Source organism: Balaenoptera ricei, chromosome 4 (assembly GCF_028023285.1).
Source record: "Balaenoptera ricei isolate mBalRic1 chromosome 4, mBalRic1.hap2, whole genome shotgun sequence".
NCBI classification, from domain to species: domain Eukaryota; kingdom Metazoa; phylum Chordata; class Mammalia; order Artiodactyla; family Balaenopteridae; genus Balaenoptera; species Balaenoptera ricei.
The window spans coordinates 88,401,284-88,428,867 of record NC_082642.1 but is presented as its reverse complement, the minus strand read 5'-3'; the positions used below and the strand labels follow the sequence as shown (position 1 = coordinate 88,428,867).

At 45.3% G+C, this 27,584-nt stretch overlaps 2 protein-coding genes across 6 annotated transcripts in view; one reads left to right on the top strand and one right to left on the bottom strand.

Annotated features, from left to right (window-relative positions):
- Positions 1 to 20,769, bottom strand: part of BDH1 (3-hydroxybutyrate dehydrogenase 1) — a 34,015-nt gene extending 13,246 nt beyond the window's left edge. Inside the window, 4 exon segments of the mRNA XM_059919978.1 lie at positions 4,576 to 4,701; positions 5,379 to 5,451; positions 13,508 to 13,634; positions 20,475 to 20,769. Coding sequence (XP_059775961.1) covers positions 4,576 to 4,701; positions 5,379 to 5,451; positions 13,508 to 13,590 — 282 coding nt within the window. The 5' untranslated portion in view covers positions 13,591 to 13,634; positions 20,475 to 20,769.
- Positions 19,611 to 27,584, top strand: part of APOD (apolipoprotein D) — a 65,887-nt gene continuing 57,913 nt past the window's right edge. The window contains exon 1 of one of the 5 annotated variants that reach the window (XM_059920812.1): positions 19,611 to 19,954. The gene's annotated coding sequence lies outside the window, so the exon portion shown is untranslated. Of the gene's footprint in view, positions 19,955 to 20,857; positions 21,029 to 21,073; positions 21,459 to 27,584 lie in introns of those variants that run through there. The other 4 variants (XM_059920810.1, XM_059920808.1, XM_059920811.1 and 1 more) reach the window with 4 other exon arrangements.

Genomic DNA, 27,584 nt, shown 5'->3' with positions numbered 1-27,584 from the left:
GGAAGATCTCTGTGAATTCACATGGAGTGGTTTCCAAGATATATTGGTAAGTTTCTTAAGTACAAAAGAGTATACACAGTATGCAAACATTTGTGTAAGAAGGGGTAAATGAAAGAATGGAGTGGAGTAGAAAAAAATAGGAGGTGGGAGAGTAACACTACTTTGAGTTTACCTTTTTATATAATTTTGACTTTAGATGCTTGTTAATGTTTTATATCTTCTAAAATTAAATAAATCAAGAAGAATAGGAGGAACAAAATACAAACAAATGAATCAAACTTTTTCAAATTAATAATAATAATAATTAATCCAAGTAACTTTAAACACAGTGCTTTGTATACCTTTGGTCAATAGGTAAAAAACACTTTAAAGAAATCTTAAACTCTACTGTGGTGGCCACAGTAGACTTCCTTTCAGGACAACCTGCTGTGGGAGCAGCTGACAGAAGGTCTCCAGCTGCCGCAACTTCAGATCCACTGCGGCATGAATGCCATGGCCATGGCCATATGTGCCTGAGTTACTCTCAGCCAATGGCCAAGCATGACAAAACTACAGGGCCATTCCTGCCTAAGGCAGGTCTCCTCTAACAAATAACCTTTGCTGGGGACGTCCCCATCGTCCCAGCCGAGACTCTCAGACTGAACTGCAGTCTGACCTGTGCCTACCTATTCCTCTTTTCACAGACCTGCATTGCAGTCTAAAGGATTGCCCTGACTTTTCCTGCCCTCTGCCCTTTAGCCATTACAGGCATTCCCTAAATCAAGCTCTTGTACATCGAATCCTATTGCAGCACCTGCTTCTTGCAGGATCTGGCCTGACACAAAAACTTAGTAGCTTTGCTGTTTGTAATGGTATGAATGTAGCAATTCTGAAGCATTTGTGTATATATTGTAGGATTAACTAAATTAGTAAATATATCAATATAGTTGGGAATCAGCATGCTAACTGCAGGAAAAGAAGAAACAAATATGGAATGAGGGAAGCAGGAAGAATGCTGTTGTGTTGAATTGGAATAGGTCAGTATAACCTCATGAACTCTGTGTGTGTGATATTTATAGGAAATGTATACAGGAGATAGATATAAATAGATATAGTGTGGGTATATGTATATATGTGGGTATGATTATATATACGTCTTCTAGCTTCGTCCGCTGAGGAGATCAAGGAGCAGCAATGCCCCATTAGCAATGAGAACATCTAATGCCCAGATGTTGGTGTCTAAATTCCATTAAAAGGAACCAGGTAAAAACACATGTCTACACAGAGACATGTATGTGAATGTTCACAGCGGCATTAGTCACAATGACCAAAAATCCAAACATTTTTATCCAAATATCTATCAACTAGTGAATTTTTTAACGTAGCATATCCATACAATAAAATACCAACCAGTAGTAAAAAGGAATGAACTACTGATACATTATACAATATGGATGAATCTCAAACACATTATGCTAAGTAAAATAAACCTGGCACATAAGACTACTCATTGTATAATTCCATTTATTTGAATAGTCCAGAAAGGCAAATTTAAAGAGGCAGAAGATCAGTGGCTACCTAGAACTAGAGGTAGGTGTGGGTAGGTGTGCAAATGAACAAGAGGGAAATTTTTGAAAGTTGGAAATGTCCTAAAAATGGATTGTGGTAAAGGTTGCAGAACTTGCTAAATTAGGGGAACTGTCTCCTAATTACTTTTGCAGCTTCATGTCCCAATGCTTCCTTTCATGCATCCTAAATTCCACTTTATGAATCCCAGTGGAGCCTCATACTTCCAAGCCTATGGTTAGGTTACTTCTTCTGTCTGACAGGTCATTCCTCCCAGTCTCCATCTATGACAGCATTATTCATTCTCCACGGCCCAGAACAAATGTCACCCCTTTTGTCATGCCAGAGTCAATCCCTTCCTTCTGTGCATTCTCATTAAACATTCTTTGCACAACCCTGAGAACACTCTCCACTCTAATTCTTCCAGCTGTGTCTGTGCATGGCTGTCCCATCACCACTGGACAATGCTCCTTGGGGACAGGGATCAGGTCTTACTCTTCTTCAGCACCTAGCAAAGTGTCAGGCACATCATTAGCATTTGGCAAATGAATGAATGAATGAATGAATGAATGAAGCTATGAAAAACAAGAGACACGGAAGTGAATGGAAAAGATATCAGCTGTTGTAAGCAACAGATGAGCCAGTTGTTGGGAAGGCAATTAAAAAACAACTACAAACACTGGCCCAGGTTCTGGGCAGTACTGATATTAAATACTCAGCTTGAAGTAAGATTCTGGGAAGATGGCAGACTAGGAACCACCAGGAATCTGTCTCCCCACCTAGACAATAAGTGCACTGGCAGAATCTGTCTAACATAACTATTTTGGAATTCTAGAATCTGTTGAAGGCTTGCAACTTCCAGGAGACTGTATGGATAGTAAATTGCGGTTGATTTTGGCCAATCTAACCACTTCTATTCAACATATTACTGGAAGTTGTAGGCAGAGCAATTAGGCAAGAAAAAGAAATGAAAGATATCCAAACTGGAAAGGAAGAAGTAAAAGTATCTGCTTGCAGATGATATGATCTTACATGTAGAAAACCCTAAAGATTCCACAAAAGTAAAACCCTGTTAGAAATAGCAAGTGAATTCAGCACAGTAGCAGGATAAAAGTCAACACACAAAAATCAGGCACATTTCTACCCGCAAACAATGAACAATCTGAAAAGGAAATGACAAAAACAATTCCATTGACAATAGCATCAAAAAAGAATAAAATACTTAGGAATTAGCTTAACCAAGAAGGCGAAAGACTTGCACAATGAAAACCACAAAACATTTCTGAAAGAAATTAAAGATGAAAGAAATAAATGGAAACACATCCTATGTTCATGGATCGGATGACTTAATACTGTTAAAATGTCAATACTACCCAAAGCAATCCACGGATTTAATCCAATACCTGTCAAAATCTTAATGATGTTTTTTTAGAGAAAGAGAAACCTATCCTAAAATTCATATGGAATCTCAAGGGACTCCAAATAGCCAAAACAAACTTGAGAAAGAAGAACAAAACTGGAGGACTCAGACTTATTGATTTCAAAACTTACTACAAAGCTACAGTAATCAAAATAGTCTAGTACTGGCATAAAGACAAACCAATGGAATAGAATTGAGAGCCCAGAAATAAACCCTCATATATATGGTCAAATGATTTTTGACAAGTGTACCTTGACCACTCATTGGGGAAAGGACAGTCTTTTCAACAAGTGGTGCTGGGAAAACTGGATATCCACATGTAAAAGAATGAAGATGGACCCTTACCTAATACCACACACAAAAATTAACTCAAAATGGATCAAGAACCTATATGTAAGACCAAAACAATAAAACTCTTAGAAGAAACATAGGGCAAAAGCTTCATGACACTGGATTTGGCAATGATTTCTTGGATATGACACCAAAGGCACAAGTAACAAAATTAAAAATAGGCAAATTAGACTTCATAAAAATTTTTTAATTTTGTATATCATAGACACTATCCCCAGAGTAAAAAGGCAACCCACAGAGTGGGAGAAAGTATTTGCAAATCACATATCTGATAAGGATTTAATATCCAGAATATATAGAGAACTCCTAAAACTCAACAAACAACAAAAACATACCATTAAAAAATGGGCAAAGGACTTCAATAGACATTTCTCCAAGGAAAATATATGAATAGCCCGTAAGCACATGAAAAGATTCTCAACATCAAAAATTATGAGGGAAACACAAATCAAAACTATAATGAGATATCACCTCACACCCATTATGATGACTATTATCAGAAAAAAACCCAGAAAACAACAAGTATTGGCAAGGATATAGAGAAATTGGAACCCTTGTGCACTGCTGGTAGGAATGTAAAATGGTACAAACACTGTAGAAAACAGTGTGGCAGTTCCTCAGACAATTTAAGATAAAATCATCATATGATCCAGTAATTCTACTTGTGGGTATATACCCCAAAGAATCGAAAGCAGGATCTTGAAGAGATATTTGTACACCCATGTTCATAACAGCATTATTCACAATAGCCAAAATGTAGAAGAAACCCAAATGTCCATTGACAGATGAATGGATAAGCAATATGCGGCATATACACACAGTGGAATATTACTCAGCCTTGAAAAGGAAGGAAATTCTGTAATATGCTACAGCGTGGATGAACCTTGAGGACATTATGCTGGATGAAGTAAGCCAGTCACAGAAAGACAAACACTGCATGAGTCCACTTATATTAGGTACTTAGAGTAGTCAAATTCATAAAGACAGAAATTGTAATGGTGGTTGCCAGGGACTGGAGGGGAGGGGAGAATGGGCAGTTATTGTTTATATTAGGTATAGACTTTCAGTTTTGCAAGATGAAAAGTGTTATGGGGATGGATAGAGGTGATGGTTGTACAACAATATGAATATATTTAATACCACTGAACTGTACACTTAAAAGTGGTTAAGATGGCAAATTTTATTTTATGTGTATTTGATTGCAATTTTAAAACCCTACCAAACAATAACTATGTATAAAGGGACAATGATTATGAAGATGACCCATCTCTTACCTTCATCAAGTAGCCAGCAAATACAAGGAAGCCTTCTGAATGCAGATGCTTGGCCAAGGAGAACCCAAATCCAGAGTCAAAGCCTGTAACCAAGACAGCTTTGCTGCCAACCTGTTTTAAAAGGTCAGACCCCCACATTAGGAACCCAGGATCCTGAGGGCTGAATGACCAGGCCTCCTCTGGGCAGTAAAAATTAGGACTTCCTGAGTGGGCCAGGCCTGGCCCTCCCCACTTGTCTCTTGCTGTTTGGAGAAGCATCCTGGTATAGTAGAAATGCTTGGACTCAGAATCAAGAGACCAGGTTCTAACCCAGACTCTACCACCAACTAGCAATATTGCTTGGGGAAGTTACCTCCTCTTTCTGGACCTCAGTTTCCTCATCTACAATCACCATCATCACCATCACCACTGTCATCTTCATCGTCAAGTACTGAGTACCTACCATGGGCAAGGCACTGTGCATGCATTATTTTAATTCTCACAACAACTCCATATAATAAGTATGATTATTATATCACGTTACAAGTGAGGAAATAGACATTTTTAAATGGCCAACATAATTAGCGATAGAGCTGGAACTGAAAGAAGGACTGAGAGATTTCGGAGTCTAAACTCTTAACCCCTAACTTCATTTGACGGGGCAGGGGTTGTTCAGCGAGTGAGAGAGTGGCCCTGAGTGCCCTGGAAGCACTGAAGCCCTTACTCTGAGGGTGGGTCAGGGCCTGGGAGCCCAGGGAGGAGGGCTCTGACCACCTGGCTGGCTCCCAGGTAACCAGGCTGCCACTCACCGGGTTCACCGAAGCAGCGTAAGTCCGACGGTCAACAGGGACAAAGGAGGCAGAGTGAAACAGCAGCGAGCCTCTGCAAGAGGAAAGAAAGCCATGAGCAGAGGCTGTGGTCACACCAGACCTTGTTCCGGGGTGGAAGCAACTCAACAGGCCCTCAGGCACCAGTACCCACCCTACTCACTACTCCCACCCCAAACCCCTGAGGACAACCTGCTGGTACCACTGAGGAGGAGGGCCTGTTTCCTCCAGGTTACTTGTCTGGGACAAAGTGGGCCAGCAGTTGCAGTGGACATTTTTGCCACTGTGTAGGAAGAGCCTTTCAGTGATAGACCTCTGTTAACAAAGCCTTCTGCAAATGCAACGTCTTAACCCTTAGGTTTTACATGGCTTCCTGATAGTTTTTTATTTTGAAGTAATTCTAGATTCACATGAAGTTAAGAAGTAATACAGAGAGATGCCCTGTACCTTTTACCCAATTTCCCTTAATGATAACATCTTGCAAAACTCTAGTACAATATCACAACCAGGATATTGACATAGGCAGTGAAAATACAGAACAGTTCCATCACCACAAGGATCCTTTGTGTTATCCTTGTATAGCCACACCCACTCCCACATCCTCTTTAACCACTAATCTGTTCTCCACCTCTATAGTTCTGTCATTTCAAGAATGGAGTCATAGAATATTAACCTTTTGGGACTGGCTTTTTTCACGCAACATAATTCCCTAGAGATTCATCCAATTGTCTATTGTCGCATGTATCAATAATTTGTTCCTTTTTATTGCTAAATTGTATTCTATGGTATCCTGTACCACAGTTCGTTTAACCATTCGACTATTGAAGGTCATCTGGGTTGCTTCCAATTTAGGGCTATTACAAATAAAGCTTCCAGGAACATTCCTGTACAGGTTTTGTGTGAACCTGTTTTTCTCTTGGGTAAATGCCCAGAAGAGCAATTGCTGGGTCATATGGTAGTTGCATGTTTAGTTTTTTAAGAAACTTTTAAACTGTTTTCCAGAGTGGCTGTAGCATTCTACATTCCCAGCAGTGATGTATGAGTGATCCAGTTTCCCCATATCCTTGCCAGCATTTGGTGGTATCACTATTTTTTATTTTAACCATGTTGGTAACTGTGTAAAGATATTCACTGTGGTCTTAATTTCCATTTCTTTAATGGCTAATGATGTTGAAAATCTTTTCATGTGCTTATTTGCCATCACTATATCCCCTTCGATTAAAATGTCTCTTTATGTCCTTTGTGCATATTCTATTGTAATTGGAGTGTTTGTTCTTTCACTATTGAGTTTTGAGAGTTCTTTATATGTTCTAGATGCTAGTCCTTTGTTGCATATGTGGTATGCAAATATTTTCTCCTAGTGTATAACTTGTCTTTTCATCCTCTTAACAGGATCTTTACGTAGAGAAACAGTGTTTCATTTTAATGAAATCTGATTATTCAATTTTTCCTTTTATGGATCAATCATATTTTGGTGTCAAGTCTCAGAACTCTTTGCCTATGCCCCAACCTAAAGATTTTCTCCTGTTTTTTTTCTAAAAGATTTATAGTCTTGGTTTTTTTTTTTTTCTGTTTTTTCATTTTTTGGCCATACCGCGAGGCATGTGGGACCTTAGTTCTCCAACCAGGGATCGAACCCGTGTCCCTTGCATTGGAAGGTCAGAGTCTTAACCACTGGACCACCAGGGAAGTCCCTAGTCTTGTGTTTTATAATTTAAGTCCATGATCCATTGTGAGTTAACTTTTGTATAAAATGTGAGATAAGTCAAAGTTGGTTGTTTTTGTTTTTGCCTATGAATATCCATGCTCCAGCACCATTTTTTGAAAAATGTTATCTTTCCTCCATTGAATTGCTTCTGCACCTTTGTCAAATACTGGTTGGGCATATCCATGTGGTTTTATTTCTGGATTCTCTGTTTCATTGAGCTATGCGCTCCCACCTTATTTTTCTTTTTCAAAATTGTTTTTGCTATTCTATTTCCTTTGCCTTTTCATATAAATTTTAGAACAATCTTGTCTTTTTCTATAAAAATCTGACTGGGATTTTGATAGAAATTGTGCTAAACTTGTATATCAATTTAGGGAAAGTCAACATCTTTACTTGTTTGAGTCTTTCAATCCCTGAACATAGTGTGGGTCTCCATTTATTTAGATCTTTGATTTCTTTCATCAGCATTGTATCGTTTTCAATGTACAAACCCTGTATAATTTGTTGTATTTATACCTAAGTAACTCATTCTTTTGAGCAATTGTAAATGGTATTATTTTAGATTTTGAAATCCACAAGTTCATTGCTAGGATATAGAAATACACTGACTTGCGCGTGTTATCTTGTATCCTGTGTCCTGCTGAACTCACTTATTAGTTCTAGGAGTGCTCTGTGGATTCCTTGGGATTTTCTATGTAGTCAATCATGTAATCTGCAAATAGGGACAGTTTTATTTCTTCTCTTACAACCTGTATGACTTTTATTTCCTTTTCTTGCTTTATTGCACTTCCTTATTGCGCTATGGCGAGTCAGTGGTGAGAGTGGACATTCTTGCCTTGCTCGCATCTTAGGGAGAAAGCATTCAGTCTTTCACCAGGAAATGTAATGTTAGCTGCATGGTTTTCGTAGATGCTCCTTATCAAGTTTAGGAAGTTTCCATCTATGCCTATTTTTCTGAGAGTGTTTAACACAAATGAGTGTCAAATTTTGCTCTTTCTGCAATAATAGATTCATGTGATTTTTCTTCTTTGGCTTTCAGTTTGGTGGATTACATTAACTGATTTTTAGCAATGAGCCATCTTTGCATCCCTGGAACAAATTCACTTTTTCATGGCTTTCAATTCTTTTCATATATTGCTGAAATCTATTGGCTAATATTTTAAGAATTTTGGCACCTATATTCATGAGGGGTATTGGTCTGCAGTCCTCTGTTTTGTACGGTCTTTGTCTGGTTTTGGAATCAGCTAATACTAGCTTCATAAAGTAAATTGCAAGGAGTTACTCCTGGGTACGGATAGGAGTTCCGGCTTCCCACTGGGTCTCCACCAATACCTCCCTGGCTGTGAGGGGTCGGAGTGCCTCACTACTGCTCTCCACTGTATGGGGGTGTGTGGTCTCATTACTGCTGAGAGGTGGAGGAAGTCCTAGCTCTCTGTCTCTACTAGGTGTCCTCTGACACTCCTCCACACCCCGCCCCTCCCCAAGCAGGCAGGGTTCCTTATTACTGCTGGGTGAGAATGTAAGTCCTGGCCCCTACTTGGCTTTCTCTGACACTACCCCTGGTGGGGGCATTGGTCGCAAGTGAGCAGAGTGGTATGGTCACTACACCCAAAACTAGTTAAATGACTTTATCTAAAATTAATCACTGTTTTACCATAACCCCAGGATTTGCTGTACAAAAAGAACAAGGTGTCCCTGGCAGAACTGTCCTTGTCCCCTGCCATCCTTTTGCACTATTTGATATTTTAAAAAGTAACGAAAAGGTCACAGCAAGAAAAAAAATTATTTCAAACTGATTTGTTGACAGATTTTCTCTAACCCACCTCCCCATATTCAAATATATCCACTCAAACTTGACTGTCTCTGGGTGTATTATACCAGGCGCTACTGCTCACACCCAGCTATCAATGGCATATTTCTACTTCTCCAGAGAACACAAGGCTCCATCCCTCCACACCCGATCCCCAGGAAGCAGAACCCTGATAAGGCGAGGGCCAAGAACACTGCTGGGGAGCTCCAGCTGACACAGGAGTGCCCTTCTGGACACCACTTGGTTTCTCAGCCTTTCCCTTTGGCTGCTGCTGGGACTGCCTCATCCTGCTCTTATTTCTTCTCTCACTTTGCGGCTCCTGCAGGTGCCATGGGATCCCTGGCTTGGGACTACTTCTCAGTTCAGAGGGGCCTTGGGGCTAGGAAGGCCTTAGCACCTCAATTCTTTAACTTTAGTTAACAAGCACCTGGGAAGCTTGTTAAAATGCAGGCTCCCAAGTCCCTGATTGACATTCTGATTCAGTAGGATGGGGTGGCCCCTGGAAATCTGCATGTTTAACCAACACCTGTTTCCAGTACAGGCAGTACTGGGAAAGGCCTGGTTGATGTAGGTCCAGAGCAGCTGTTCTTAGGTTCTCCTCCCTCATTGTTTATTAGAATCACTTGGTAAAACGATCATGATTATGTGCTTACGTTATTAAAAAGAGATCTTACCATTTAGCAATAGATACCTAAACACCAACATGATGTCCAGGATTTGCTTTGAAACAATCCAGTAGAGGGAGGGGGAGGAAAGTGGGTGGGAACACAGATGAAACAAGATTGGTCATGAGCTGATAACTGTTGAAGCCCAGGTACACCAGGGATCAATTTACTACTTTCTACTTTTGTATGTGATTGAAATTCTTCCCAAAATAGCTGAAGAAGAACTAAGGAACCAAGGAAGCTTTTTAAACTATTCCCATGGTTGGCCTCACCCCTAATGAATGAAATCTGAGTCCCCAGGGGTGGGGCACGGGGATTTTTTTCCCCCACTGCGCTCTAGGTGAGTCTAACCTGCAACCAGAGTTTATAACTGCTGCCTTAGGAAAAGAGAAAAAGGACTTTTTCCCCATGCGGTTTCCTTTTCAAGCCTCTTGACTGCCAAAGTCAAGGTGCAAGGTGCAAGCAGAAGTCTGCAATGATTGCTGGGAGAGTTTTGCTCTCCTGATGCGGGGGCAGCTCCTCCCTTCTTCCATGTTGCTTTGCTTCTTCCTGCCTGGACGGAGGCTGGAGGTGGAGGAGCATCATGGCATTCTGAGGTGAGGGCCACCAACAGGATGACAGAGCAGAAAGATACAAGAAGCCTGGGTCCACTGATACCTCTCCAGCCCTGGCCTTCTGGAAGTCTTTGCCCTTCTAATTGTGATGCAGTCCTGATACATTGGCTTATCAAGGCTAAGAATGCCCCTGAGGGGTTAAGTCCGAATCCCATAATATAAAATAGTGAGCATTGCCCTGGAGGGTCACCTCTCCCCAGGAGGGTCTTGTGGTGGCAGCAAACTGCTGGTCACCCAAACCACTTACTCTAAGGGCTGTGCCAGTCTCACAGGTGGTACAAGTTAAACTCAGGATAGTCAGTAAACTTGCTGAGGGGTGAATCCCAAAGAGGTGGCCTCCAGATTCAGAGGAGGAGAGCTTGCTGATTTCCATCCTAACCTAGAAGAGCAATCAGATGGGGTGGAGAGGTTGCAATCCGGCATTTCCCCACAGGCCTGTGGAAGAACCAGCTGGTCCCCAGAGCACTGGCACCCAGGAACTTACGGGGCCACATTCGAGACATCGCCCTGGGCTGGCCAAGGCATTAATGCTGGCTTCTTTTCCCTCCTTCCAGTCTATGTCTCTATCCCTTTTGTTCCTTCCATCACGAATCAGCAACAATAACCAGTTACCCAGCTTTCTGCTGAGAGGAGACAGGAGTCAGCTTGACAGCCTGAATCTAACAAGATGGGTTTAGGAAGGACAAATGTTGATGACACAAGGGCAGCTGGGGAGGAATGAGGCCTCACACAGCAGCACCTGTGAAAAAAATTAGTCTGATCAACTACGAATCACAAGTGAGGTGGCCGCCAAAAGAAGCTATGTGAGCCTAGGCTGGACAGGAATAGGGAGGCAAGGGCCACTCTCCATTCTGCCCAGGTCAGGCTGCCCTGGAGTATTACACGCTATGCCTGGGCAGGCAGAGCTGAGCACTGGGGCTGAGCCAGCTGGTGTGTGTAACCAGAATCCGGGAAGTAGTGTCCTGTGTGGAGCCAGAGCCTTCAGAAATCCAAAATCTGAGGGCTGTATAGAGCCAGGAAGCAGAGCAGGTTGTCAGGGCAGGGACCGCATCCGGCCACTTCTGGGGAGGTTTCATCTGGACAGGTGCTGTGTACCGGGTCACTGCTGCTCTGAGCCATGCAGGGGAGGGGAGGGGGGTGTTCTGTTTGGGGCACCACATCTCAAGAAAGAGCACAGGCCAAATGGGCATCATTCAGGTGGGGAACCTGGATGCTGAGTGGGAAAACCATGGGAGATGAGCAATGAAAACACATGCAGATGCAATAAGAGAAGTCAGGGGTATTAGGGTGGCACAGTATCCCCAGGGATCAGAGATTAACTTGTTCAGTATGAATACAGAAGGCAGACCCAGAAACAAGGGGTGGCATTTACAGAGGAAAGATTTCTGCCCAGTATGAAGAAGGACTTTATAATAGCACTGTCCAAAGACAGGAGGTCTGCTGTGAGAGGTACTGACTGCCCCATGGCTGGAGATATTCAAATAGAGGCTGTAAGGTCACTTGTTAAGGATGAGATCAAAGGATCGCCCACAGGTGGGGACTGGAGCATGAGGCCCTTTCCAACTGAGATTCAAGCAAAATGATCGGGCCACCCAAAGACCTCCTGTCTGATCCAGGCACAGTGATCACCCACCATTCCTTCCACCTCACACATCTGGGTCTCCCTCCCTGACGTCTGCTGACAACTTTTCCCGGAGGACAGCTAATGCACTCTGACTCAGCTCTGCCCCTGACCACCCTGTGCCCAACCCCTTAGCCTAACGAGGTGATTTCTACAATCCTTCCAGAAGACTCAGAGTCTCCTGGGATAGCCTCTCTTTCCCTTCAAATAAGCCAGAAGCTTGACTAATGCCTCACTTCCCTTTAATTTTTTAAAATAATAAAGCGTTGAATATTTCATGTGATTTATTGAATACTGTACTAAAGGGAAAAAAAGAATGTTTGTATGGGTACAGAATGGTTGTATCACTCCCTTTAATTTGAGGATAAAATCTTTGTAAAAGTATTTAAACTTCCTTTGGGATTCTTTTCTCCTCCATAAAAAATCTCCAGAAATCTCTGAAAGCCATTTTTGAGACAGATTTTACCATTTCTGTGAGTCATTCACTGAAAAAAATTACAGCAAATCACCTTCTTTCAAAAGCCCTTTAACAGAACCAAGCTCCATTCCCTCTTTGATGGGATATCGACTCTTCTTATATGGTGTCCTCCAGCAGTTGAAGCCTCACCTCCAACCAAGCTTCTGTATCCTGTGGAAATGCTTTTAAGCAAATGCTGCTAAAAACTTCAATGCGTGTTCTTCTAGATATATTTATTGGCACAGAAAATAACCATCAATTTTCTAGCTGCTGGATCTTTGAATTTAACCTGCCACTTGATTTCACTCCTCTCAAATATAAAAGAAAGGGCATTATTTTTTTCTTTGCTCTAGCTGCAAAAGAAGAAAATGAAGTAGCAGAGCACACTAAATTCCCTTGGAAAAGGCAATTTCCAGAAGCTCTCAAAGAAGAAGAGCTGCTTGTCTACTTTGTACTTAATGCTTTCTCTAAATCACCCAGTTCAGTGAAGTCTCGCGACATTTTAGTTAACTATAGTTTCATGTGCGAGATTTTAAAAGAGCCATTAACCAGGTGATTAAAGTAATGAGATCTGTGCCTCCTGATGTGATGCACTAAGAAGGGCACCACCTCACCTGGGTGGGATTCTTCCAAACACACAAACCTGAATCTAAACACGAGGACATCCCACAGCCCACACTGAGAGACATTCTTCCAAGGTGTCAAGGTCATGAACAACAAAGACTGAGGAACTGCCCCTGACAGGAAGAGAGTAAGGAGACATGACAACTAAATGTACTGGGAACCCTGGTTTGTATCCTGGACCAGGAAAATGTCCATTCGTGGGCCATCTGGTGAAATTTGAATCAAGTCTGCAGATTAGTTAATAGTATTATATCAGTGGTAATTTCCTGGTTTGGATGATTGCACTATGGTTTTGTAAGATGTTAACACTTGGGGAAGTTAGGCGAAGGGGTTACGGGAAACTTTGGTACTATTTTTACAACTTTTGTGTAAGTGTAGAGTTACTTCAAAATAAAAAGTTAAAAAAATATATATCTGATGAAAGATATTCTTCTGTGCCTTGTGTGACATGGGAAGGTCTCTGTCTTCCGACAACACCTTTGAGTGTCCTTTGCTGGTGGACAGCGGGTATTGAGGGACGCCTTTGAGAGTCAAGCCTTATTATGTGTGAAGAGCTCTGCTTTGCCCAGAAAGTGTAACCCTCAAGGTCACCTCCACCCTTCATTTTCTTACCTTGCTCCATTTACTCTATCAGAGAAATTCAGGGTTTTCCTCGGGAGCTGTGACGGGGGTCTGGAGAAGCGGGCAGTCAGCATACTGGCCACGAGAGGCAGAATGGTCAGGCTCCTCCGGGTGGGTTCTGAAACACAAAATGTGTCCCCAGCATTGTGTTGCTGCCTTCAGGAGTTTAGGCAGAAGGGACCATTTTCCTTCCAGGTTGTGAAAGTTAAAGTGGGCTCTGTTTGACCCAGGTTCAGTCAAGGCACCAGGCAGTCCCCGCCTGCCACACTCCTCTCAAGCTACAGCCTCATGTGATGAAAAGAGTCAGGAGGCTGGGACATCTAGAAACCTGGGTTCTGATTCCAGCTGTGCCACCAACTCATGGGGTAAACCTGGGTGAGTCATCACCCTTTTGTAGCATGAGGAGGTTGGACCAGACCAGTGACCCTCAAACTAGGCTGTGCAGAGACCACTGGGGCGCCCAGGGTCCCGCCCCCCTCAGGGATTCCAGCTCCATGAGTCCCATTCTCAGTGTTCCCCACATCCAGCAGAACATCCATCTCAATTTGCCCACATGCCTCCAGGCAGCTTTTTGAGCCCTGGGCCAGGTATCTTTTGATTCAGCTCTCCACCTTTCTCCACCCCACCACGCACAGGGTCCAGCTCTGGGGCTGAATTCATCAGTAACTCATCATAGCACGGAGACTGAAGCTACAAAATGAGACACACTCTAATCAACCTAAATTAAAACACACACACCCCCACAGTCTCTCCCACCACCCTACCACTCCCTTTCCAGGTGAAACCAAACTTGTTGCAGCAAGGCCATGTGTCAGTAAGGCTACTCAGCATAGTGACTAGCTTTGCATTATTAGTAGACGGGTGTGTGCATTAGTTGTGCTCCTGTTCTGGTTAATTGCCCTCTAATGATCCCTCCTGGCCTAAGGGAAGGAAAGGGAGATGGGGAGGGAGCTGAGCAAGGCAATTCCAGCCCTGGGAGCTGTTGCTCTTTTCCTGGGGAACCGTCCTAGTCTCTCTTTGCACACCTGCCTGTGCTTTGTTATACTGCCCTTAACAGTAACAAGGTTCTGCCTGAGGCAGCTCCTCCCCTGCCATTTTGCTGCCGCCCCTAATCTGATCACCAGTCACCTGCGCCAGTGGGTCTGTGATAAGTTCACTAACTAGCCAACAACCACAGTATTTACTGCAGAAGGCAGGTCGTGGTGTTTCATCTGTTTAATCCTCAGGAGAGGAAAACAAACAGGGCTCTTTTGTCTTGCGTGATCCTTCCTGGACTGTGCAGTAGGCTCTTGCTTCCGCTCAGGCCCCTACTCGCCACACTCCAGTCTCAGCACTGCAGCCAGAAAGGTCTTTCTAACACCAGACAGGTACGTGACTCCCTTGACTAAAAGCCTCCTCTCCGTGCCTTTTTGGAGCTGGCCTCTGCCTCCCTTCCTATCCGGTACCCCCTGCCCTGTGCTCACTGCTCTGAAGCCACGCTGACCTCCTGAACATACACGGAGCTCTTTCTCGCCTCAGGGCCGTGGACCTTGCCTTTCCTCTCTCTAGAGGGCTGAGTCCTTCGGACCCTTCTGATTTCAGAGAGGCTGCCCAACCCCCCATGCGACACACAGGGGTTGCTCTCCATAAGGTCGCGCTTCAATCCAAGATTCTCTTGTTTCTTTACTCATCTCCCCCTTCTAGATCATAAGCTCAGTGAGGCCAGGCACCTTGTCCATCTTAGTCACCACTGAATCCCCCATGCCTGGAAGAACCTGACACGAAGGAGGCACTCAGCGAGTCCCTGCTGAGTGGGGGTGAGCTGCGTGCTCGAACCTCACCCCCATCCCCACACACAGACTGGCCCTTCATGGAAGGCACAGGCCCATGCTGTGGGTGCCCCGCACCCCTCCCAAGTACTGACCGGCTGGCTGAGCACACACATGTCTGCCTCCTCCCTCCAGGACTGGAGTCTGAGGTCACCACCACTGGGTGATTTAAAATCCAGTCGTCTGGAATTCAAGCGCTTTCCATCCCTTCTGCTCAATGCCTGTGGCACAGAATGCCTCAGTGTTTGCCTCAATGTCTCTCCAAATAGAGAGCTGCTTTTAATTTTATCTTCCTTTGAGTCAGCAATATCTAAAAGCACTGGCGTCAAAATAGCTTAAATTGCATGAAAACTCAGCCCCTTTAATAATGCATTATTCACAATGTAGTCTCTCATATACAAAATGCTAGAATTTTAGATATCTTTTTCTTCTACTACTTTTTTACATTCCTTAAATATGTTGCTATTTTCACCCCAAACACAATGCTATAGGCAGTGGAATTCCTGTACTCTTCAGGGCTGTTTGTCATCTTAATGTCTTGTGCTGGGCTTTAGTCTCTGTAAACATTAGTTTCTCAAACTTGAAATGCCACTCAGTTGCCTTTTGGTTTGGAAACAGAAATGGCCGTGGGAGGCGGGCGCTGCAAGGGGACAGGCAGAGCCCCTGTGAGGGCAGGGACCATCTCTTTAGCTTTGGATTCAATTAGCTGCTCCAGGGTGACCGAATTTATATGATACTGTCGCAAAATCAAGATGTTCACGTATTATCCTGGAATCTGGGAGAAACTTTTCTAATTCTGAGAACACTTAGGTCTGCTCTCAAGGGCACCTCCTTTCCACTGTCAATGCAAAACCCACGTGCAGCCCACGGAAAGCACCCCCTCTCCAAAAGAAAAAAAAAAAAAAAACTGTGTGTATCCTTGTCTTGGTGCTGGGCTCACTTGCTGCATTCTGACAGGACTAACTTGCAGAAGACACAGCTGGCTGCATTCCTGTGGGTCAGGGTCAAGGTCTCCCCTGCAAGTGGCAAACATTCCCAGTACTGACATCCTCAGAAGAGGCAGGGCATCAGCAGCAAATAGGAATTCAGGAGGCAGGACTTAGGCAGGAAAGAGAACTCAAGTTTCTGGACACGAAGTCTGGAAGGGTCTTGGTACTACCAAGTGGGAGAGGGAGGTCCTGTTTCACTGGGTAGGGCGAGCTGGGTTTAAGCTAAGAACCATCCTGTGTAGGGACGCCACACTGAGGTGCTCAAAGCCTGTAACCTGTGTGAGATTCCAAGGTCTGACAACTGGCAGCCAGTTTCCAACATACTCTACTTGGCTATTTTGTTTGGCCTGCCTAGTGTTTTAAAAGGCAATGTAACAAGGCAGCTATGTTATGCTTGAACTCAATAGCAAAAAGTTTTCACTTACTATCTCAAGCATACCCACATCACCTCTGCTAACTGCCTGGACACTGTGGGCATTAGAGTTTGAGATCTCTTACCAGATAGATGTCTATTATCCTTTGGCTATTTCCCTTCTGATCACTTAGCATAATCTTGCCTAGAAGTTCCAGCTCAGCTCAGCTCAGCTATACGTGTTAACTACAGTTATTGGAGGCTTCCTTGAGGCCATGCAAAAAGAAAACCTGACAAGTTTTAAAGTCCTTATTCAAATAAGATGTCTATTATCCCTTAGAGAGAGAACTATTCTGAAACAAAAGTCTAAAGACATTATACAGGAAGACCAAATGATATTGTAGGTGACGTTCCCACTACCATTTTATTGTAAATGCAGAAGTGACTTTTATATAGCTGCCTTTAACAGGGACCTTCAATAAAAGCCAAGTATTTAACTTTATAGCCCAGTTCAGCGAAGGCAAACCTAATGCAGACACTTGGATTAGTCTGACAGACACTAGTCACCAGATTAGACTTAGGTGATGGCCATTTCTCTTCAGAGAACACATCACACTCTCGGCAGTTGCCATCTTTCCGGTGTCTGTCTTGCTCAGCTGATCCGTGTCCCTTTCAGACTTGCCTATTGCCCACAGGATTTGGCCCCTGCAGCTGTAGTTGTGCAGTGAGACCCTCCCCCCCACTCTCTGGCCATGGAAGACTGGGTCAGGGAGAGACACCTGACCCCAGACGAATCCATCATTCTGTCCCCTGGCACTGTGAAAGAATGCAAAGCAGCCTCTGTGGGGCAGAGACATGTGATCTGGTTACTGGAGTTGGGGGGAGGGGGGTGGGCAACTATGCGACATTTGAGTCTGAAGCCAGAGAGAGAGATGGAGAAAGCCAATCTGCAAAGAGAGAAAAGAGTCAGGCACACATGTAGAAAGAAGCAGAGATGGAAGTGAAGAAGAGAGAAAAAAACAACAGAGCCTCCTCTCCTGAGACCCAGCTGCCCTCCTGTCTCCAGCTCTGTAAGGCATGTGATGTCTTTATTCCCTGTGTTGATTTAAGCATGCTTAATGTTTCTGTTAGTTGCAGCCAAAACAATATTGGTGAAAACACACTGAAAGCAGGTTCTTTCTGCAAATCATTATCATTAATTCTTAAGCTTGCCTGATATTCTGAGAATGCCACACTGTAGACCTCATAATGATAACAGGAAAAGGAGCCTCTCCCTCTTCACTTCTGTCAAGGAAACATCTGTCCTTCCCCAAGAGAAAGTGTTACCAGAGCTATCAAAATGGCCATAATTACAACCACCAGGTGAAGCAGGCATTCCATCCCTAGGAGAACAGGGCTTGCCTACCAAATTCAAGTCAGACCTGTACACAGTAGGCACATAATATTTGAATGACTTAAGAGAGTTTTCAGCAGAGGAATACCATATCAGGCTTATATTTTAAAATGATAACTCTCACTGGGTTAAGAATAGACTGAGGATGGACAAGGGCAGAAGCAGGGAGACCATTTAGAAGCTATGGCAGTAACCCAGGACCATAATGCACAGCCATGCAGGTTGTGCACTGCAGAACTCCAGCAAAACGTGAAGAGGTACTCCCTGGACATATATAAAAGGGCTGCCAGCCCCGGTGGAAACCATGGAGCTAATTAGACGTGGTCAGAGTCTGGCTGTGTTTTGAAGGTAAAGCCCACTGTGATTTACTGACCAATTAAATGTAGGCTATGAAAGAAGGAAGAATCAAAGATTATTTCCAAGATTTTTCGTGCAGATGTAAAAAAAATGACATTAGTACAACTGACAGTTTAAGGAGCCATCCTATTCATAAGCGCTTACCACACTTCAAATCAGAGCGTACAAGCCCAGCATCCTGGTCCTCACCGGGCCCCTCCAAATCATATCTCCAACTATACTTTTCTCATCTACTCATTATACCATTTGCTACACCATCTCTCTATAAGCCCTGTACTTTCCAATTTTTGTGCCTTGCTCATCCTATACCAAATCCGAGGTCTCCTTCATCCACTAAGCCCTAACTGATTCAAATAACCTCCTTCAAGAAACCTTTCCTGATCCCCTAAATCAAAAATCAATCTCTTGTTGCGGGACTTCCCTAGCAGGTCAGTGGTTAAGATGCCGCGCTCCATATTTGCATTTTCACTGCTTCCTTACGTGCCTCTGAAATAGCACTTAACCTAGGCCGGGTAGTATTAGAGGTATTTCTGCTTATAACCATTCACAGCACCCAGCTCCACCATCTGACCACCAGTCTCAACCTAGATTGTTTCATTGACCTCCGGCTCATCCAAAATGACTACTCTGGTGTCTGACAGGAAGCAGCCACTCTGTAAATGTGTGTTGAGAGACTATGCGAGCTACACTCATTTCAAAGTTCAGCTCCCTCGCCCGCCACGGGTATATGCCCTGGGCACGGCCGGGCTGCAACGCTCTGGTAGAAAGTGCTAGGATATTTGATGCGTCATAAAGGATCCTGGCAGCCGGAAGCCCACCGTAACAAAACGTGTGCCTCTGTAACCCCTCGCAGGGTTAGACGGGGACTTTGCATCAGCTGACTCCGGGCAGATTTTGGCAGACTGGTTGGAAAAAACCACGCAGAACTCAAATGAGCTCAACGTCCCGCGCGGCTCCAAACCCTCCCCCTCAGGGCGCAGACCGCCCGGGTCCCTGTCTCTGACGCGTCGCCCCAGCGCGCTGGCAGAGCGCGGGACGCCCGAGACTCGCCGGCGCCAACTCGCTAAGCGCGCAAGCAGCCCCGCGTCCGGGCCAATCGCAGGGCCGCAGCCCCTTCCGGCAGACCAGAGGCTGGGAGCCGAGGGGGTTCGGCCCGAGCCACGCTCCCATTGGCTGAGACGGCACCGCCCAGACCAAGTTGAGCTGTCCCCGCACCTGTGAGCGGCAGAGGCTCCCGGCCTTCCCCGACCGCGGGCCCACCACCAACCCAGCACCTCCGGCCTGCTCCCGCGGCGCCTCCAACTTGCTCGATCCTCCTCCTCCCCCCGTCCTGCGGCCTCTGCGGTCCTCCAATAACAGCCGGCTCAGCTCGTGCTCGAGGAAACTGGACCGGAGGCCTGACTGCTGTCCAGCATCCTTCCCGAGGGCGCAGCTTGATGGGAGGAAGTACTCCCCACCCCCAACCAAGTCCCCGAGAACAGAGCCTCGTGGAGGACGCGGGAGGAGGACGAGGGATGCGGGCAGACCCAGAGAGATGCGGTGAGGAAGGGAGCCTAGGTCTCAGGCTAGAAAGCAGGACTACTGGCTTCGGTCCTGGCTCGGCCTCTGACTACGATGTGACCTTGGGCCGGTTTCTTCCCTTCTCGGGGCTGGGCTCGTCTTCTGTAAAATGCGGCGGCAGACAAGGATAAGTGTCGAGGGTTTCACCTGGGAGACTCGGGGCCGCGTGTTCAACCTAGGCCTCCCCCTGCCAAGCACATTTTCTGAATAATAAACGTCAGGCTGGGCTCCCAGAGCACGGACGTAAGGCCCGGGAGGGCGGAGGATGAGGATCACCTGGGGTTGAGACGGCTCTGGGCGGGATCAGTCCATCTTTACACCGTTACTTCGGCCGCGGCCGTGGGGCCCAGCCTACAGGACTTGGTGCCCCCTTCTCCACTCGCATCCCCGCGACCCGAGTAAAGGGCAGCGCAAGTCCAAACCAAACCGAGCATCACACCGGTTTAGGGGCGCCGGCTCATCACGCCCGAGCTGCAGAGATGCGGACCCCTGCTCTTACCCCAAACCAAACTGGCGCGGGGGCTCCCGCTGCTGAGGGCTCAGCTGGTGCGTTCGCCGGAACCTGGCGCTTCGCAGGTACCCGCGCTCGCGTCTTGGACCACCGGGCGCTACCGCCGTTTCCTTCTCGAAGCCCCTTACTGGCTCCCACTCCTGCGGCCTCCAGCCTCAGCTGCCGGGGTGCGCTTACGCACAGGGGCTTTGCTCTGTAGGGCTGCGCGGGGCGGAGCCCGACGGCAGGCGGCGCAGGGGCGGGGAGCCTCTGCACCGCCTCCTTCGCCTTGGGGCGTCAGGCCTGGCCCTCCTCGCGCAGAGGCTACTCCTATTCGCTAGGCGCCCAGCCCGGGATTAACCCACTGCCGCCCATTTTAGGTCTAAACCGCGCTCTGATCTCCTCCACCGCCATCCTGGTTCTGGAACGAGCGGGGAACGATTTTACCCCGCGGGTCGCGGGTAGGGAGGTGGAGGTGCCGCTCCAGGAAGTGAGGAAACCCGGTGAGGTTGAGGCGCCTTTCCAGGTCCTACGCCTACTTGCTGTCTTTGGAGCTCATTGGGGTGGGTTGGTTTGTTGGTTTGTTTTTAAATTTGTCTTTTGATCAGATGAAATTTATTTAAAATTTTCTTCCTACGATTTTAAAAAATAATTTAAGAATAGCACAGCTTCCCAGAGTTTCAAGAACGGAACATCGGAGGCCAATCTGCCACAGATCAGGCTCCCCTGCCAAGTTTCCAGGATGAGAAACCAGCTGAGGAGAAGGAACCTATCAGGACAAATTAGTGGCAGAGCTATGTTTAGGTCAAATTATAGAGAAGGACTGATTGGAAAGGGACCAGGCAGATGAAAACAGGAAGGAAGGAAGGGCCTGGTGGGGCTTTAAAGAAACCTGTCAGCTCCGTTACATGAGCTTCTTGAAGGCTGAGGCTGTATCTTCCTTATCTCCGGCTCCTGGCATGTAGAGCTTTGAAGACCAGGAGAATTATGAAGGTAGGAGGCACTTCGTTCTCTGTACCCATTTCACAGACAGACTCAAGCTTGCTTCAGTGCTGTGTTTCAGAATAGTCACTGTTATAGCATGCCATAGCCATAACATAAATCCTTATATTGGGTCACCAGGTTACACTTTGAGGGTTATGCATTGCTAGAAAAGCAGTTAACTAAAGGAAGAGTTAATATTTCCACCTAGGAAAACCATAGATCCTGACTTTGGACTGAGAATTAATGGAAATAAAGTTCTATTCATGAAAGACAAGAACAGGACAGTTGATCTGTCTGCGGTTATATCCGACTCCACCTGTGGCTGACCTCACACCTTCCCAGCCCTCCTTTTTATTCCAGTTTTGCTCTGGCAACCAGCTGCATACAGGTGAAACCTGAGAGCACCTTGCCTCAGCTGTACCTGGTATCTTCCCCTCTCGGGGCTTCTCTGTCACTGCAGCCTGGGCTCCCTACAGGAAGCCGAAGCCCATTTTGACACAGCATAAACTTGGAAGTGCAAAGGAATTAATACGTCCTGGGACAACGTTTGACCGAGGCAGACAGGAGCTGGTGGAGAACTATTCCACTCTTCCGTTCTTCCAGTGGGCAGTTCCAAGGTACATTTTGTACAGCACCAAAGATGATAGACCCCTGGCTGCCCACAGTAGTGCCCAACTTGATCAGCTCAATAATGCACCCTTGGATTGCCTTTCTCTTTCCTGCCTTGACTGTTTGACTCTTCCCAGTCCTCCACTCCTGTTCCTCGGGATTCGTTCCCAAAATAAACTACCTGTATCATGAAGGTAGGATGCACTCTGAACAAGTTCTTGTTCAGAGTTTGTTTTGGGGGGGGAACCCAGACTAAGCCAATGGTTAATCCAAAAGACTCATCTCAACAGGGAACTATATTCAATATTCTGTGATAAACCATAATGGAAAAGAATATGAAAAAGAATGTATATATATATGTACAACTGAATCACTTTGCTGAACAGTAGAAATTAACAACATTGTAAATCAACTATACTTGAATAAAATAAATTTTTAAAAAAACACAAAGAAGACCCCCCCCCAAAAAAAAACCCCAAAAAGGCATCTCAGCCCAACTTTCGGGGTCATTCTCAGCAGACCTTTCCCAAGTCTGCTAATGAAGAATCCATTTGTTCTGTTTGAGCTGTTGCTCATTTTATTGCCCAGCTGCCCTGCCCTTTAAGGCATCATTAATAAACTCTCAGAGGCAGGCAGGAAGTATCAGAGACTCCCAGGAGACAGGGCCAGCTGAAGGGCTGGGTCTAGGTTAGCATTGGACAAAGCCATTCTCAGCCTTACCTTAAACGTTTTCCCTCCTTCCAAGGTAGGTCCTGTTTGCTGACCTTGAAACGAGAAACTTTCAGCTCTGGGGTTGAACATGGAAGCAGAGACAGTGTGGGACCCAGGTCACTCCCAACACAGCATGTGCCCACATTACATCTCCTTTTTGCCCTCCCTTTCCCCCTTGCCCCCGCTGTCAAAGCAGTTCCTCTGCCCAGATACAAGGTCTCAGGCTAGGGTCTTTGGCACCTAGCACACTTCATCTCATTTCAATAGCAAGAGGGTGCCGTTGCAAATTACTAAGCTAGGTTTGGGAGGAAAGAGCCCTTAGTCCCAGCCTTCAAGAAGGGAAATGAGACATGTAGATAAGCTAAATGAATCCTTAGAAGCCCTGTAAGTCTTCTAAAAGAGGGACTTGTAAGTGTAGCGGGAGTTCTGGTGAGGCTTCAGGACAGGATCTGTAGAAAGGTAGCATCCTGAAAGACTCAGAATGAAGCCCCCTCAAAAGATCCCCCTCCTAATGGATTCCTCGTTAGCAGACTTGGGAAAGGTTTGCTGAGAAGGACCTTGAAAGGTGGGCTGAGATGCCTCTTTTGCATTAACCATTGGCTTAATCTGGGTTCCCCCTTAAAACAGACCCCTGTCCAGAGAGCCATAGTGTTTGCTCCTGTCCCTCTATCAGCTCCTAATTGCCTCCTAGCTCACACCCTTCTTGAATCCCAGCTCAGACTAATCATTCATCTTCCTAGGCCCCAGCCCTCCCCTGCTAGATCTGGCCCTGCCTCATCTCTGAATGCCCCTGCTCTTCTCTGCCTTCAGTGTTGTGTCCAGCACCAGATGGTGCAAGTTAAATCCTGCCCTTAGCCAGCCACGTGGGAGCCCTCCAGGAACCCACGAGTGCAGCGCTCTGTGCTGAGTTCTGCTGGGGGGTAGAGAATCACAACACCGTTTACTATCCCAAACACTACAGGTCTTCCGTTTGTTTAATGCAACTGAATTTTCTTTTTAAAAAAAAAATTTTTTTTTTTTTTGGCTAAAAATCATGTCCTTAATCTGCAGAATTTTAGAAGGGTCAAGTAGCTTTTTCTATAATTTACGGTGAAGGAATGAAAAAGCCCAATGTACTATTCTAAACAAACTGTGATGCTCAGAATCTAGTGTGCTGAAGACCCCTGGATCCTAACATGACTGTAACACTGAATTCTGCCCATGGATGAGAACTGGAGGCCCAACCTTCTCCCTGCAGTGAATGAGCAAGTAGAACAAGGGCTTGGACCTTATGAGGAAAAAAAGTGGTGTATCGGGCACCCACATCCCCACTCCCTTCCTGTCCCTTTTTTTTTTTTTTTTTTAGGAATTCCTTTATTTTTATTATTTATTTAGTTAGTTAGTTTTAGCTGTGTTGGGTCTTCGTTTCTGTGTGAGGGCTTTCTCTAGTTGCGGCAAGCGGGGGCCACTCTTCATCGCGGTGCGCTGGCCTCTCACTATCGCGGCCTCTGTTGTTGCGGAGCACAGGCTCCAGACGCGCGGGCTCAGTAGTTGTGGCTCACAGGCCCAGTTGCTCCGCGGCATGTGGGATCTTCCCAGACTAGGGCTTGAACCCGCATCCCCTGCATTGGCAAGCAGGCTCTCAACCACTGCGCCACCAGGGAAGCCCTGTGTCTCTTGACTCTAATGTATTTAACTAAAATGATTGTTTGTTTAAGCCACAGAATTGTGGGTTTTTTTCTTTTTGTGTGTGTATTGCGGAGGGGGGAGTAGTTTGTAAATTTAACCAAAGTTATTTTGCGGTAATTGGGACCTTTGAAGAGGGAAAAGTATGGGGAAATAAAAAAACAACTGTAGATAAAAGATCCAAAGGGAAACAAGGGGTCCAAGCAAAAGAAATTCAGATTAAACTTTCACTTAGCATAAAATGCCTTTGACTCTACATCATGGTCCTCAAGGCCAGAAGAATGAAGAATTACAAGCAAGACAAATGAGAAGGGGCCCATGCCGAGAGAAGGCAGGAAAACAGCAGTTACTGGAAGAAGTGAATGCTAGAAAGATGGCTCTCAAACCTGGCTGCATATTGGAACCACCCAGGGAGCTTTAAAAAAAAATGCTGTTGCCTGATTACCACTCCCAGAGATTCTAATTTAATTGATCTAGGGTATGGCCTGGTTGTCAGAAATGCTAAAAGCTTCCCAAGGTGATTCTAGTGTCAGCTCAAGGCTGAGAACCAGTGTTCTGGAGGAAAGATACTTCTGTTCTTGATTGTGTTTACTTGTCTCCATCTGTTACTCTCCCCCATTACCAAGCCAAACTTGGGTCAGCTCGCCCATGCACAGTAAAGCCAATCTACTGACATCGAGTTGTGGTGAAGGAAACTGCAGTGTTTATTGCAGGACACCAAGCAAGGAGTCCAAACGGCTAGTGCTTAAAAGACCTGAACTCCCCCATGGCTTTCAGGGAAAGGTTTTTAAAGACAGGGTGAGGAAGGGGGGTTTGGGAGGTGCATGATCAGCTCATGGACATTCTTCTGATTGGTTGGTGGTGAGGTAATTGAGAGTCAACATCATCAACCTTCTGGTTCCAAGCAGTCTGGGGTCTACATGCTTTTGGTCAGAATGCTGTTAACTTCTTCCACCTGATGGGGGTTTTAGTAGCTGTCAAACAGCTCAAAGGATATGGCTCAGGATATTATCTATAGCCCTTGAGACGGAACTAACTATCCTTAACTTTGTTTAATGGTTAAACTATTATTATTTTGTCTTCCTTGACTGTTTCCCTTTGTTTTTGTATTTTCTCATTTCTCCAATTAAATTTACTCTTTGAAACTCAGGGAAGGCCTAGGAGGCTAAAGTTTTCTACAGACAAGAGGCAGGCGGAGGACATGGGGTGGGGGGGGTCTGTCCCAGGAAGGTCCCAGAGGATCCTGCTCAGTTACACTACCTGTTCTTAAGAACTGTTGGTCAAGGCAGCTTGCCCCAGAGCTCAGAGGGGTTGTGCTGACTGCTCAGGTTGAAGAGTGGAAGTCGGCTCTGGGGTGTACCCTCCTGCCTACTAGTGCAGGGACTCAGCCCCAGCCTCCCAGCCTCCAAATTTCCTCTGCCACACAAGTAGAAAAATTTTCCACTCTGCTGGCAGCGTGCTGCATACAAAACAAAGCTTGGGGAAGAGTGCCTTGAGTAGTCCGGAAAGTTCCACTAGGAAGAAGTACATGGAAGAGGGCAACTTGAGATCTATGCAACCATAATTCTCTTCATTTCCTTTTCAGTTTATGTCTAGTCAAGAAAAGCCCTCAGCATGGAAGGTTGAGGGTTCTTTCCTTGTTGATAAGTCCACACCCATAAGACTGGTCTGCTTCAGTGGTGGGCTGAGCAGGTAAAACTGTTAGGCTCATTGTGCCTTGAAAAGTGAATCAATATTCTTTCAGGTTAGGACAGACTATTTCTGCTGAGACCCATTTGGAAATGTGAAAATCTCTTTTGGAAGGGAATAGCAGTTTCTACAGAATTCTACATTCTAGTGCAAAAGTAAAAGGCTATAGCTTTCACTTCCTGGAGACCTGATTAACCTTTAAAAAAAAAATAAATGGGATCCTTTTTAATTTATCCCAACTGGAAATCAGCCATAGATATCAGAGGCGGAAGACTTAAGTGTTTTTTCTTTAAAACAAAACGAAATTGGGCCATCAGATCGTAGTGCTCTCAAATCTGGCACACATGAAATGCTTGGTAAAGGTAGTGTGTATTATCCAGAGCTGGTATTGGCTAGGCAAACCATCAGACAGGGGCCATGCAACTTCATTTTTGAGCAAGTGTGAGGGCCACACCTGAAAAACCAATTGTTATTAGGAGTTTAGAAAGGACAGCCTGCCTGCGGGGTAGGGAGAGCAGCAAGGGGGGAGAATTGCCACAATTTTGTTTCTCTTCTCTCTAGGAAGCCAGACAGGGCCCTAAGAACAGCCTGGAGCGGTGATCTCAACCCTTAGTGTGCAACAGAATCACCCCCAGTTTCTGATTCAGTGGGTTTGGGGTGAGGCCTGAGAATTTGCATGTCTAACATGTTTCTGGGTGATGGAGATACTGCTGGTCTGGGACCACACTTTGAGACTTACTGGCTGGGAGGAGGAGAAGCTGAAAAGAAGGTCGTGCCATAATGCTGGAAAACCCCCTGCTGGAACTAGTCCCAAAAGACTGTGCCCCTGGAAACCAGACTGGGAGCAACTTTTTTCTTAACTTGCAAAAAATAGATGGCTTATTCTTTCAGCTGAGAGTGACTCAAACAATCACCACGAGAAGCTTTCTGTCTTGCTAAAAGAAAATTATGTTAATAACATCTCTTTATGATGATGACTTAAAACACCATTTCTAGCATCTCCATCTGGGCCACTACTGTCCAAAGCCTTTCTGCCTCATCTTCCCACCCCACCTCCAGCCCACACTGGATGCCTGACAGAATCTCAGAATGTCATGGTGAACAGCTCCCTGAGGTTTTATTAGCACTGAGGGATAAACAGGAACCTTAACCCCTGTTTTGTCACTAAGTAGCCACATTACTTCTCTCTCTCTGGGCCTTGGCTTCCGCATCAATAAAAGGAGGGTTTTCAACAAGGTAATAAGAATGAAAATGACAGTATTTTGATATTTATAGTTTACTTGGCACTTGTATACATATTATCTCAGTTAACCCCTGTGAAATAATTTTTATTCCCTCCCCATTTTTCACAGAGAAAGAGAATTGGAAAAGCACAATAATTTTAAGGACCAATATTAAAAATGGCCACATAGAAAATTCTGCAAAAACTAACATGGAAGACACAGTCCCTTATGTTACTCA